Raw genomic sequence first — 14,399 nt, forward strand, 5'->3', positions numbered from 1 at the left:
AGGGTATAGATAGAGTAAAGAAAGTTGGCCCATAAATGGAGATCATTGCATTGGTGCATAGATCCTTGGAATAATACAATCTACGCATAAATATAAAAGAAGATTGGTGTGTAAACACAGAATGTAGGCATGGTTTTGATACATGAATTACAAACAGTGCATAAAGGCAGGAAAAAGGTAGTGCATTAATATAGGGATTGTTATATGGTATACTGGGACTTGTGAGGTGATCCCAATAAGGCTTCATGGTGCTGGTTAGTCCTTAATGCAGGTTATAAGGAAACACAAGTACTGAGCTGCATCTGTAAGTTAAAAACAAGTTTGCCTGCAGCCAGTAGCAGAAAATTCCAGAGACGAACACCCATAAGTAAGAGCAGATGCCTTTACCCTGCTTAATTGGGATGCACATGAGAGAAGCTAGTAGAAGGTTTCAGAATGAGGGCTAGGTATGAACATAAATGGCGAGTCCAATTCTGGATATAATCAGCACATTTGCAGAAGCAGTCAATGTTCTTGAGTAGGAAGATCATTCCAGAACTGAGATGGGAGACATTTTGGGTGAATATCCTGGAAAGACTGAAAGCATACACAAAAACATTTAAGAATTATTGTATTTTTGTATGGGAAGGGAGTAAAGATAAATGATTGGTTAAGGGGTGGGAGATATATTCCCAGTGAAACAAACCTTGTCTGACCTGGGCAACGGCGTTCCAAAAAAGCTGTGGGATACTATTGAATTCAGGGGAGAAAGATATACTATTATCAATGTTGCATTGTCGCCATAGCTTTTCCAGAGTTGCAGTAAAATTTGACTCAATACCCATTAGTGAAATGTAAGTCGAACTGAACTTGGTCCTAACTCTAATGTTTTTCCAAACATATGGAAAGTTGAGAATTTATTCAACTTACAAAGAGCTTTACAAGAAAAGGGAGTAAAAAATGGGATGGTAATATGCCAAGATAGGTAGTGGTCTAACAGTGGCCTGCTTCCAATAAAATGCAATAGTAACAGTGTCCAATGCGATGTTAGAGATGTCCGCGAGGACAGAAGCTGTAGCTTTTTTAGGGTCTAGCGGAGAACCTTGTTTGATATAATGTGGAGAAAATTAACTGCACTAGAGAGGGCCAAAAATACTGAGACCTGACTGATCATTTAGCAGGTTGGCTTTATTTTTGTGATATGTACAATATGCTCATTCTGGTTTTTTTTTGTTCGTGGTTTTATCACTGGAAGTAGTTCAGCTATGAACCAGCGAGCTGCAAGATGGATGCGACTGCCAACATGGCCGAACCACCCCAGGCATATGTATATGTCTGTCTCGAGTAATTGAGCATTGTTAAAGATGAGACCGAGCACATATAGCTTTTTACTTGGGTAAACCCAGTCTAGCACTAGTCAGCAACCCTGTGTATCATGTTTGATTTGGCCCATAAACTAAATTATCGTAATCGAGGAGTTTGGTGGCCTGGAACACAAAATAGATAGTAATTTATCCACTCGCACCTCCCAGGACTGCTTATTGTGGCTGTTGTGTGGCCGCACATTGGACGCGCACAGTGGGTGTGCCAATGGCATGCCAAAGGCAAACCTGTCTGCGCCTGGACTGCACCCAGTGCCAGTAACCCTGGCCCTTCACACTCCCACAGATACTCCTCCACAGATCTTCTTGCCCTGGACTCCCTGACGCAACAACTGCTGCCTCGCATCACTGTGCTCCACAGCGGGACCTTTCACTTGCATCCGCTGTCTGTTCACCGCCACCGACCAACACCATATATACCAGGACCACGCCAGCACCGGATCGAAACCAGTGCCAACCAAGGAACTCTTCACCATCGCCAGAGTTCACCTGCCCGTCAGTCACAGAGAACTCGATCCCCTCCTCACAAGAGCTCTGCGACGCCCTCGCCAACCACTTCCACAACAAGATAGCCACCATTTACAGAAACTTTGTTCCCCAACTCTGCGACCTCTTCAGCCACCATTCAACCACCACCACAGCTGACCACCCACTCTCCGCATGGAAAACTCTGCACACCAATCACAACCACTCTTATGAAATCCATCCACTCAGGAGCACCCAATGACCTATGACCCCATCAATTCTTCAACCTGGGGAGAGGCAAATTAGCCACCAGCTCTCCACCTTGCTCAGTGACTCCATAACCACAGACACCTTCCCCAATACATGGAAACACGTGGAGATCAGAAACCTTCGGCAGACCCCAGCGTGCTCAAGATTTATTGTCCCATCTCCCTGCCCCCGTTCCCTGCCAAAGTCCTGGAGAAGGCAATAAACCTCCATCTCACTGAACACCTGGAGAAAAACAACCGACTGTACCCTTCCCAATCAGGCTTCAGAACCAACCACAGCACAGACGCAGCTCTAATCGCTGCAACAGACGACATCTGCACCCTACTAGACAGAGGAGAATTTGCTGCCCTTATCCTCCTGGACCACTCTACAGCCTTCGACACCATCTCCCCCCACACACTCATCAATTGACTATGCCAGATAGGAATCACAGACTATGCGCTCAGATTAATTGCATTCTTTCTCATGGAATGCACCCAGAAAGTCTACCTCCCCACCCCCCCTTATCCTCGCAACCCTAGCACACCATTGGCGGCGTACCCCAAGAATCGTTCCTCTGTCCAACCCTCTTCAACATCTACATGACACCACTCGCAGACATTGCCAGATCACATGACATTCAACATCATCTCCTACGCCGACAATACCCAGCTCATCCGCTCGCTCTCAACGAAGACCAACTTCCACAACTGTGTGAAGAACATCGCAGCCTGGATAAAGGACAACTGCTTGAAGCTCAACAAGGACAAAATTGAAGTTCTGATCTTCGGCAGTCACACCGCTCTCTGAACCAACTCCTAGTGTCCGGCGGAGCTCGGACTCACTGCCCGCAACCTCAGTATCATTCAGGACAGTGAACTCTCCATGAAACGTCAAGTCAACGCCGCTTCCTCAGCCTGCTTCAACAAGCTCCACATGCTCTGCAAAGTCTTCAGATGGCTCCCCATCTGCACCAGGAAAACGGTGACACGGGCACTCATCACCAGACAACTAGACTATAGCAACGAAATTAATCCAGGTGCCACCGCCAGGCTCCCACAAAGACTGCAGACGATCCAGAACACAGCTGTCAGACTGATTGATCATCAACCTGCCCAAGAGGACACACATCACCCTGCACCAGAAGGACCACCACTGGCTCCCCGTCCAGAAGAGATGCCAGTTCAAGTTTCTGACCCACGCCTACAAAGCCCTCCACACCCAAGGACCAGTGTCTACATTTCCACCGACTGACCATGAATCTCCGCTCAGCCTTCACCCAGATACCACATATCCACCGCTCCGGGGGACGATATTTCTCCCATCCCTCCCGCCAGAACGCCCTCCCCCTTCACCACTGCAGCCTCTCTGACCCTCTTCTGGAAAGGACTCAAGACCTGGCTTTTCGACTGATACCTGCAGTACGGCGCCTGAATACCTTCTAGGGTGACAAGCTGCTCTATACAAGTACTACTTGATTGATTGATAAACTTGGTTGTTGCAATTCTGTTTACTGTTTTAGATCATTTTTGTGAGATCATAAGTTGGACCCCAATATTTCTGCAGATTTAAAGTTGGAATTGTGTGGGGAAGAAAGTGTAATCCTGTTTTGAGGCATTGCTGTGCACTAAAGAATGTATTTTAGTCTACTCATTTTATAGCTGGGAATTCTAGTCACAGCCTCAACTATGCCACATGCATTAGTAGGAGATTCAAGATCAAGCAGAGTTTCAGGTTTGGTTGAAGTTGAAGCAGGGGAATAGGGCTGCAGGTTTGTACTCTTTACCTGGGCGACCTGCAGATTGGTGCAGACAGATAGGTCATCAAAATGCCTTCATCTGTGCGCCAACAGCAGATTTTAAAGTTCCAGATAGCAGGCTTTGAAGTGAGTGGGCATGGAAGTAGCTAAGGAATACATTCTCTACCATAATCAGCAGCAAAGATCAAAAAAATAAGAAAAGGAGCCCACAAATGCCATTGCTAGAGCAAATAAATGAAAGATTAGTTTAAAAACAGCAATGCAAGCTGTATGAAAGGGGCTCTGTATATACTGTGCCAAAGTAAGATTCAGTGTGCACAGAGTCCACAGTCCCCAGAGGTATGGCAGAGGCTAAAGTTAGCGATACAAAAGGGGATGATGGACGGAGCGTTTGACCAAATCAAACACTCACCCCCAGTCAACTGATCTGGGCTTAATCCATCACCATTCTTTAGCTCACTCAGCCACCCCAGTTCAGACATGGCCATATGCAAATCAGTCTGACCCTGTGCCTCATGGGAACAGTCCAGCCCGAACTGCCAAGCCAGGTCTTCCCTGGACCGGAAACAAGCATCGTGGGACCGGTTTCGGATTCATAATGAGTTAAAGTTAGATATAACCTTACTCTCTAAAGTGATAGCTTGGTCGAGCAGTAAGGCAGTATCAGAGGACAGTGTAAAGCATTGGTTGTACACACTCAGTCAGCAAATGGTATCACACACTCAAGAACTGAACTCTAGGCCAATTGTTGTATATATAAAAATATATTCTTTGTGAAAATACTCACCTGAATCCACTAGAGGGAAATAAAAAAATTATAAAATGATGTGAGTCCCTTGGAAGTTATTTGCGGAAGCTGCAGGCAGCCTTTGACAAAGGGGCTGGGCGCCCTGAAACGCGTTAGGCAGAAGACACAAAACAGCGTGTAAACTTGCCAGTTCCCCTGAAGAAATGAATTCTGCTGAATTGCCTGCCACGTGAGTGCTCCCTCGTGCACAGGACACCTTTGTTTTCATAATTATCATGGCAGTCCGGCCGTGGAGGAGAGCACCCCCCAGAAAGAAATGTGGGGAGCGGAGCTAAGGAACCTTTCCTTGACTTTTTCGACATGGCAGGGGTGTTTAAAATGGACTGAGTAAGCAGCACTCTGTGACCCACTGGAGGGTTTTAAAATGCATCATTATTTGTCTGCAACTTCGCAAACCTCACTGAAGGGGTGAAAGGAATCCAAGGTAAAACTACAAATACCAGCATTCTTTGTGAAAATACTCACCTGAATCCACTAGAGGGAAATAAAAAAATTATAAAATGATGTGAGTCCCTTGGAAGTTATTTGCGGAAGCTGCAGGCAGCCTTTGACAAAGGGTCTGGGGGCCCTGAAGCGCGTTAGGCAGAAGATACAAAACAGCATGTAAACTTGCCAGTTCCCCTGAAAAAATTAATTCTGCTGAATTGCCTGCCACGTGAGTGCTCCCTTGTGCACAGGGCACCTTTGTTTTTATATAAAAATATATAGTTACTTTATTTTAGAACCACAGTAGGTATCATAAATACTTTCTCAGAATGAGAAGCTACAATTGAATACTTTCAAATAGCAGTTGACTTTTGAATGCAATAGATACAGTTTTTGCAATATGCAACACAAGTTTAAACACAAAATATCATTGAGCTCAATAGAAGGTTTTATGTAAATGCAATAAAATCACTTTAGGTATGTTTTTCTAACTCGGGGCTGGATCTTGGATTCAGCTCTGGTGCATTTCCTGTAAACAGTTGAAAGAAATAGTTTTTGTTATACAGGCAATTTTTAAAGAATATTTGTACGTTTGGAAAATCGAGAATTTCTGATAAAAACCAGGCAATGTATTCCTATGGAGGAATATTGGGTTAACCATAAATCACGGTTATAATTACTTTTTAGGTTCAGTGCTGGGCTGAAAGGTACAGCACTGGGATCTCTCCTGCTTGCAGGTGAGTAAAATCGTTTTTGATGTTCGGACGATTTTTAAGGAATATTTGTAAATTTCAAAAATCGACACTTAAAAGAAATTCTGAGTGAAACCCAGCCAATGTTACCCTATGGAGAAAATCAAGTTATCGGTCTTTGGGTAAGTACTCGGCTGGCAGAGTTAAGGTTCTGGGTGTAGATTCGGGGGTCTCCCAGGATCAGGTAAGTACAGTGGTTACACCCTCAGCGGCACAGGGGCAGCCGGGTGCAGAGTGAGTAGGCCCAATGTTATTCTATGGAGGATAGGGGGCCTTTGGTTGGTGGCTGCTAGCAGGCAGACCACACAGCTGTGGGAGCTGAGCTCCTGGTCACTTACTCAGGGCAAGTGGGGAAGTAGAGTAGGATAGTTGCTGCACTTCCAGTGGCACTCAGGTGGCTGGGTGCAAGGTGCTTTTGGGCCTCCGGGCGCCCAATGTTATTCAGTGGGAGAACTGGAAGTTGAACAAAGGCTGCAGGCTCGGGGACGGAGATTCTTCAGGTGCGACCACCACTTCGAGAGGTAAGTTGGGATCTTGGAGGATAGGTAGACACCCAGGAGTTGGGCACAGGGGGCCGTGGGGCGCCGGGTGCAGGGGTGTCTTTTGACGTCGGGAAATCTTACCCTCAGCTGGCCACGGTTGGAGGAGTCCCTTGTTGCGAGGCTGCAGGTGTCGTCCGGATCGTCGAGGAGGGTCCTTGGGTGCTGGATTCTGGGTCACAGTCGCTGGGGGGACGTTCTAGTGGTCTTTGTCCACTCAGGCACGGGCCAGGCTTGGCGAGTGCAGAGTGTGCAGGATTTGCGGTTCCTGGCTGGCACCAGGGGTTGTTGCTGTTTGAGCAGAACCACTGCTCATGGGAGTCCCAGTCTTTAGATGAGCAAGGCAGTCAGGTCCTCTGGGGTTTTTGAGATTGCTGACCACAGGAGACGCCAGGGTTTTAGCAGGGCAGGTTCAAGGATCAACAGTCCGGTAGGGCTGGGGAAAAGTCAGTTGGTGTCGTCCTCTTGTTAGCGGCTGCACTGCAGGTCTTCTTTCCTCTTCTTTATTTCAAAATCGGGATCTGAGGAAGGAAGGTTCAGGGTGCCCCTAAATACTAAATTTAGGGGTGTTACAGGTAGGGCACGGGCAGGGACCAATGGGTCCCTGTCCTGCGGTGAGTACACCCCCTATCCTGCCACTCTCCAGTGGGAGGGGGGCAAGGGCCTAGCTCTGATTGGGTAGGGCTCCCCATCCTCAAGATGGCGGTAGCCCGGAGTTGTGCCTCACCTCGCCTCTCCCTCCTGAGGGGTGGGGTTGACAGAGGGTTTCCCACCTGTCTTCCCGCCAGAGTGGGGGTCAGAACCGGTGGGGACCAATTGCTGTGTACAGCAAGTGGCCTGGAGAAGCTCACAAAGGCGGCATGCCTCTGAAGCTTCCCCTGCCCATCCTGGGTGAGGAGGTTTGGCACCTCGTCCCAGGATGTGCATTGTTTCAGGCCCCCGAGAGCGGCAGGCTCTCAACCCAGGGGTCCAGAAACATGTCTGGTGGTGGCAGCCTCTGTAGCCACCCAGTCAGGACACTAGGAGTTGGTAAGGTTTCAGGGGGCATCTCTAAGATACCCTCTGTCTTGCATTTGGCATCAAATCCCACACTGGCATCCGTGCGGGTTTAATGTGCTGAGAGGTTTAATATCAATCTTCCCAGACTTCAGTGTAGCCGTTTGGTGTTGTGGAGTTCGTAATGACAACCTCCCAGCACCATATACTCTTAATGGCATCACTGCACTTACAGTGCCCAGGAATGTCCCTGGGTACTGTAGGGGCACAGGGCTCATGCACCTGTGCCCACACCACTGGCATAGCGCACCCATCTAGAGGGGTGACTGATGTATGCCAGGGAAGTGTGTTTGGGGGCATGGCACACAGTGCCATGTCGACTCTTTGTTTAGTTCTGTACCAAGACACTCAGCCTGCAAAGGCAGTGTGTGTGTCGGGGTACAGGGCCCCTAAGGGTGGCACAATAGGTGCTACAGCCCTTGGGGGTCTTCTCTGGTCACAGTGCCCTGGGTACACCAGGGGTACAAAAGGGGGTGGTGATGGACGGAGCATCTGAACCAATCAAACACTCACACCCAGTCAAAAGATCTGGGTTTGATCCATCACCGTTCTTTAGCCCACTCTGCCACCCCAGTTCAGACATGGCCATATGCAAATCAGTCTGACTCTGTGCCTCATGGGAACAGTCCAGTCCGAACTGCCAAGCCATGCCTTCCCTGGACCGGAAACAAGCTTCCGAGGACCGGTTTCTGGCATTACAGCCGTCTTCAGCCCGGCTTGCTTGAATCCAGTGGCACAATGAGCAAGGGACTCACGTCTGAGCATACCCTGCCACACTTATGGCGGCCAAAGCGGTACAAAAGGGGGTGGTGATGGACGGAGCATCTGAACCAATCAAACACTCACACCCAGTCAAAGGATCTGGGTTTGATCCATCACTGTTCTTTAGCCCACTCTGCCACCCCAGTTCAGACATGGCCATTTGCAAATCAGTCTGACCCTGTGCCTCATGGGAACAGTCCAGACGGAACTGCCAAGCCATGCCTTCCCTGGACCGGAAACAAGCTTCCGAGGACCGGTTTCTGGCATTACAGCCGTCTTCAGCCCGGCTTGCTTGAATCCAGTGGCAAAGTGAGCAAGGGACTCACGTCTGAGGCTGAAGACGGCTGGAATGCCAGAAACCGGTCCTCGGAAGCTTGTTTCCGGTCCAGGGAAGGCATGGCTTGGCAGTTCGGGCTGGACTGTTCCCATGAGGCACAGGGTCAGACTGATTTGCATATATAGTTGTCTGAACTGGGGTGGCAGAGTGGGCTAAAGAACGGTGATGGATCAAACCCAGATCTTTTGACTGGGTGTGACTGTTTGAATGGTTCAGATGCTCCGTCCATCACCACCCCCTTTTGTACCACTGGGTACACCAGGGGCTGACATGTGGCCAGAGATGCCAATTGGGTTTAGGTTTCAAAACAGTTTTAGGGAAAGAACACCGGCCCTGAGCACCTGATTGGCAGGAGCCCAGGGCATACTCAGTCAAAGTACATCAGCAATTCAGCAAAAAGTGGGTGCATACCATGCAAGAAAGATGGCACTTTCTCACATAAGCTAAAGTAAAAAAACAAAAAATTGCACCACATACACTTATTTAAATAAGGAAAATGTGTCATGAGGGGCCAAGTCCAAGATTACATTGAATAGAATAAAACGATTGAGACACAAGCTAAAATTATAAGACTGACACTGCTGTCATGTATACTGTCACCCTTCTAATAAAATAAAGGCCCCTAAGTCACCACTGGCAAATCTGATTTTGTCTAGGACGCCAGAAAAGACTAATTCGGTCCATCTCCTAGGGAAACATTTTGCTCTGAGTGGGTAAGGAAAAAAAAACTTAAAAGGCAAGACTCCAAATTCCAGATTGCGAGCAAAGGTTGACTTTCAGCAAGCCAGTTCTGAAGAAGAGAAAATCTGGAAGCAGATGAGGCAGATTTCTGTTTGATCGGAGAGATTTTGTATGACAGTGGCATATGAATGTAATGCATTTTACTAATAAAAATGGGTTTGAACTGTCACAGGATTCTTAGGTTGGTATACTAATTTGCTAATTTTTAATAGGACCTGTAGGTTTTTAGATCCTCAATAAATGTAAATACTTTCCTTTGATAGACTGTAACTAAATGAGTCTTTGGGTACACTCTAGTGTGAGTTTATTTCAGTCTTATTTGATTTCAGGCAATGGCATAAAAGCCGGGCATGGAGACGTAGTGCAAAACCCTTGCATCCATAAAGGTGTAAAAGCCTTTACAGGGAATAATGCCACCCACAAAGTAAATTAGTTGCTTAATGCGGAATGAAACCAGTGCTTTGATGTAGGTAATAGGAACAGTGCATATCATTGTAATAAAAGCAGTCCGTTGTCATAGAGCGTGGCAGCAGTATATAGACTTGGGAAATGAAGGAGTGCATAAATATGGAACTTTAAACCATGCTAGGTGTACAGGAAAAACGAGCAGTCGATTAATGCAGGGAAACACGGTGGCTCTTAAAAAGCAGGGATTTCAAATATTTGCAGCGCTGCAGAGTATAGAGGCTGTACTTAGATAGCTGTCAGAAAGAACAATGATTATAAGCTTTCCCCAGGGTAAAGGTGATGCGCACTTTTCGATGGACTGGGGAATAAACGCGTTGCACAGGTACAGCAAGTTAAAGCAGTGCTTTCATGCATGGAGTAATTGCACTGCATAGGTACAGGAATTAAAACAGCACATACATGGAGGCCAAACACCCCATATGCGCAGGAATTAAAAGCAGTGCATACATGCAGAAAGCAAGAGCGCGTTTCACAGGGCAAGTGAGCATTAGCTTTTTATAAGAACAGGAAATACAATTATGACCTAGACGCAGAATGGTCATAAAAAGCAGCAACTTGTTACAGGTCATAAATAGATTGCGTTTGTCAGGAAACGAGACAAAGTAAATGTGTTTTGCAAAATAGGAGCACTAATGTAAAGTGTATCAATGGCTAAAAGAAATCATATTACAGAGTGTTTGAAAACAGAGTGTGCCAGAAAGCATACAAAAGTGTGTATCTTGTTGAATATGTAAGAAGCATCTATCGCCGTATGATGTCACGCAAGTTGGAGAAGTGCTGCAGTTGAGTGAAGGAATGGGAATCGAGATGAATCAAGTGTCGGATGAAGTTGCCACTCGGGTAAGATGAAGGTGTTTTTTGTCTTTCACAGGTAAACAGATCCAGGTGTTAACAGGGCACCTCCAGTGGGTGTACTGCTGTTCAGTCTCCCCGGACAGCAGCATGCTGTGCTCTGCAGCAGGAGAGAGCTCGGTAAGAGACTGCCCTTCGTTTTAGGTCGTAGCTGTATAAAAAAAGTTTTACATATCACGCTTTTGTTCTTATAATACATGTTTTCATAAATGTTTCGGATTCTAAACAAGAGTAGTTAATAGAGTCTTGTGGGTTTCCTTAAAGTCTTGTATATGTAATCCTGTTTGTCCCATTATAGATTAAGGAAAATATTCCAACGATGCAAATTAAACAAGGAAATATAAGCATATTATAGAACTACATTGAGAAATACATATTCCAAATGTTATTTTTGTATAACTGTTAGTCTGAACTTGCATATCTGGAATTGTCACACTTGTTGTGGTGTTTAAATGCGTGTGTATTGGCTGGTTGGGCTCCCATACTTGATGGGGTGGGGGGGCATTCGGTTTTTGCATGTTCCTCCCGTGCCAACGTTCTGGTTCATCTCCATCTAAGGGCAGCAGTGGGAGGTGGGGAGATTGCAGAGTGGCCCTTATAATTTTGGTGGGGCAATAGGGGAGCGCTGTGTTCTCCTGCCGTTTTAGGCAGGGCAGGAAGAAAGACTGCGTAGGGCGATTTGATGAAGGACCTGGGTGTTGTGATATGGCGTTGCTTATGGTAGGCTGCCATGGGGTGGGGCCGTATGACCGAAGTGGCCGCCATTTTGAAAGAGCGCTTTATAAACACAGGCATCACAGTGGTATACCATCACAGCTCTCAAGGTGACAATGCTTGATGTGTTCTTCTGTGGACAGCCATGTCTCTAAAGCAGTGTGGGATCATGCTAAACAAAAGTCATCTAGGACAGTGACTGCAACATGACCCTCCTAATCTTACCAGCAACAATATGGCCTTACTTGGCATAGTCTGTTGTTCCCAAAAGGCACAACCCATATTCAGTTTGAGCTGCAACTAGCCTCATGCAACGCCTGGTTCCCGGGATAGAAATAGTCAATCCGAGTCCTGTGGGTAGCGACGATAGAGGCTTCCCCTGTCCCAGCATCTGCGACGTACTGAGTTCCCTGGACAAGATGAAGTATGTAGGGTAGCTTTGAGAACAGAAAGGAACATCAGCTACAAGCTGTGATATAAATCTTCCCTCCATCTTCAACGTATTAGCTGGCAGCAGGAGGAAGAAGCGCTACAGGGAGTGTGCCACAATGTGTCCTCCTTTGTTCAGTTGTGTGAAGCACGGACGCGCTTCATGGCAAGGCTGCAGGGAGGGCGCGCTGCCGAGCAGGAAATTAACAAAACAAGTAGTGCGCGACACTAACCTATATGGATCATCGTGAAGTAATGCATGTTACAGGGGCAGTCTCTAGGGCTATGACCAACCCAGCAAAAGGAGGGACAAATGTAAGCTATAAATCAATTAAAACAAAGGATTTTTTGAAAGAACATTAAGGAACCAATCAAAAGCGATGGGCGTGCTGAATGTCCATTCACTGATTTGAGCTCGGAGAAGCCCGGAGCCTTGGATTTCACACTGGACTGTGGAAAGAAAGAAACTGCAGTCAGCTTGAAGATATTACGATCACTGAGGTTATCAAAACTTAAGAATTACATCCATTTAACAATGCAGTGTGATTTCTTCACTTCACCCACGCCATCATTGGCATACCAAGACATCAACACTCAGAAACTTGTAGTGTCCTACATGAATTGTGTTCTGCCCTGATGAAGACCTTCAATTAAATCATCGTTTGGTACTACTGTGAAGGTCGAAACGCGTTGGCATTTTCACCTTGAGGCCAAGAGTAACTATAAGACATATAGAACAACGTAAAGTCTGAGCTTGATTGAATAAGCGCAAAGATAGAGTTCTAGAATAGTACTCTGACCTCTTCAGGACCTTGAGAATAAGCAGTATTGAGGACCTAAGTACAATAGGTTCCGGTACTATATAGAAGTTTGTAGGACAGAAGAGCCTTTTTTGATTTGTTTGTGTATCATGCCTAACACAGTATTAAATGTGTAGCAGCGTATGGATCTTTTCATGTATGTATCACGTTTCTAACCACCAGATCAATTGTTTGTGTGTCATGTAAATATTGTTTTGTCCACACTGTCTTTTGTGAATGTCAAAACTGGTTTAGAGGTGTGTGTTTTAATAAAAAAAGAGAAATGAATATGAATTAATGAAGCTCGGAGTTAATAAAAACGACTTCTGAGGCTAAAAAGTATCATTTCATCTATAGTTACAGAGGTATTTTTTGTATTGTTAACATTCACTGGATACAGCATGCCTCCCAGAGCAGTGCATGTGCAATGCTAGGCTCAACCTAAAAATTAGAATTGGATAAACTACTCGCACATGGAATTTGGAGAGTTCTGACCTGAACTGGGAAGGATGTCCACAATGTAGGTCTTCTGCATTATCCTTTCATTGCTTAGTATAACATTGTCAGTGAACGGTATAGCAGGATGTCGGTTGCAAGGTTATTTATTTATCTATTAATTTATTTACTTTAGTTTTATATAGCGCTGGCTAGACCTGGAGGTATGCCTGTGGGGTTTAAACTTCTAGTTTTGTTGATGGGCTTAGGACACGGCAAAAATGTTCAAACTTTGTTGGCACACGCATGAACATGTGCAGTTGAGCAGTCCACCCAGTCTAAACAAATTGTCCACATGTAAATCCCAGAATAGAAGTAAAAAAAATATGTAAAGCAAACTGCAAATTATGAAAAGAAAACCAGGATGTATATTACTGAAAAATGTTTCCAGTGGCTCCCATTAAATCAGCAGATAATAGTTCCAGAACTGTTTGAGTATCAATGAGCTGGAGTAGTTTCTGTCCTGTAACTCCAGTTCTGTAGTAGGGGTATCTCTGTTATAGTCATAATCTAGTGAATAGTCCCGCCCATGTGCGTGGACCCCGGAGCAATCAAAAATAATCTCTTACAGTGTCGAAAAATGCAGACGTGCACAGACACTTAAGAGAGAATTAAAGACAGATAATGCAGCCTATAACACAGGCTACAATGTCCAGTACTTCAACTAGAAATTCCACCAAAAAAATCCACAAAACAGCAAAGCCTGTACAGATTTCCCTTGCTTCAGCAGCAAAAACCCTCTGGAATGATAGAGAGGAGGATCTGGACAGACAAGCCCCATAGGCTGCCATTATGTGGCTCAGAACAGGATACTGTGCCTTTAAGAGAACTTTCCAGAACTTCACAGTATCCCAGAATGCACTGCAGGTCCCATTTACTTTCAGTTCTTTTTGAAGGCGTAACACGCCAGACCTGTAGCATTCCGTACATGAATCTCTCTCTCTCCACCGGGGAGGTGGGCGGGCGCTTATGACTATAACAGAGATACCCCTACTACAGAACTGGAGTTACAGGACAGAAACTACTCCTTCTGTAGTAGGGGATCTCTGTGTATAGTCATAATCTAGTGAATAGAATGGCAAGCCCACCCCCACACCAAAGCGGCGGTGGAGAAACGAGAAATAACACCACTATTGTGCAAACAGATTTCGCAGCGAAGCCTGCCCAACCTGAGCGTTTGCTCTGGCATCAGTGTCCAGGCAGTAATGCTTAGCAAAGGTATGAACCGACTTCCAAGTGGCCGCCTTGCAGATTTTTGCAATTGGAACATTACGGAGCAAAGCAGTCGTGGCAGCTTTGCCCCTGGTAGAATGAGCCTTAGGATTACCCCCTAAGGTCTTATTAGCTTTTTGGTAACACAATTGTATGCAGGACACAATCCACCTC

The 14,399-nt window shown here is 46.0% G+C and overlaps 1 protein-coding gene across 4 annotated transcripts in view; it reads left to right on the forward strand.

Annotated features, from left to right (window-relative positions):
• The window catches only part of WSB2 (WD repeat and SOCS box containing 2), a 366,828-nt gene that overhangs the window by 159,557 nt on the left and 192,872 nt on the right, over positions 1-14,399 (forward strand). For all 4 annotated transcript variants that reach the window (XM_078667115.1, XM_078667114.1, XM_078667113.1 and 1 more), the window contains exon 6: positions 10,595-10,695. In XM_078667115.1, the coding sequence (XP_078523241.1) occupies positions 10,595-10,695 (101 nt within the window). The remainder of the gene's footprint in view (positions 1-10,594; positions 10,696-14,399) is intronic.

The sequence above is a fragment of the Lissotriton helveticus genome, chromosome 11 (assembly GCF_964261635.1).
Source record: "Lissotriton helveticus chromosome 11, aLisHel1.1, whole genome shotgun sequence".
In the NCBI taxonomy this organism is placed as follows: Eukaryota; Metazoa; Chordata; class Amphibia; order Caudata; family Salamandridae; genus Lissotriton; species Lissotriton helveticus.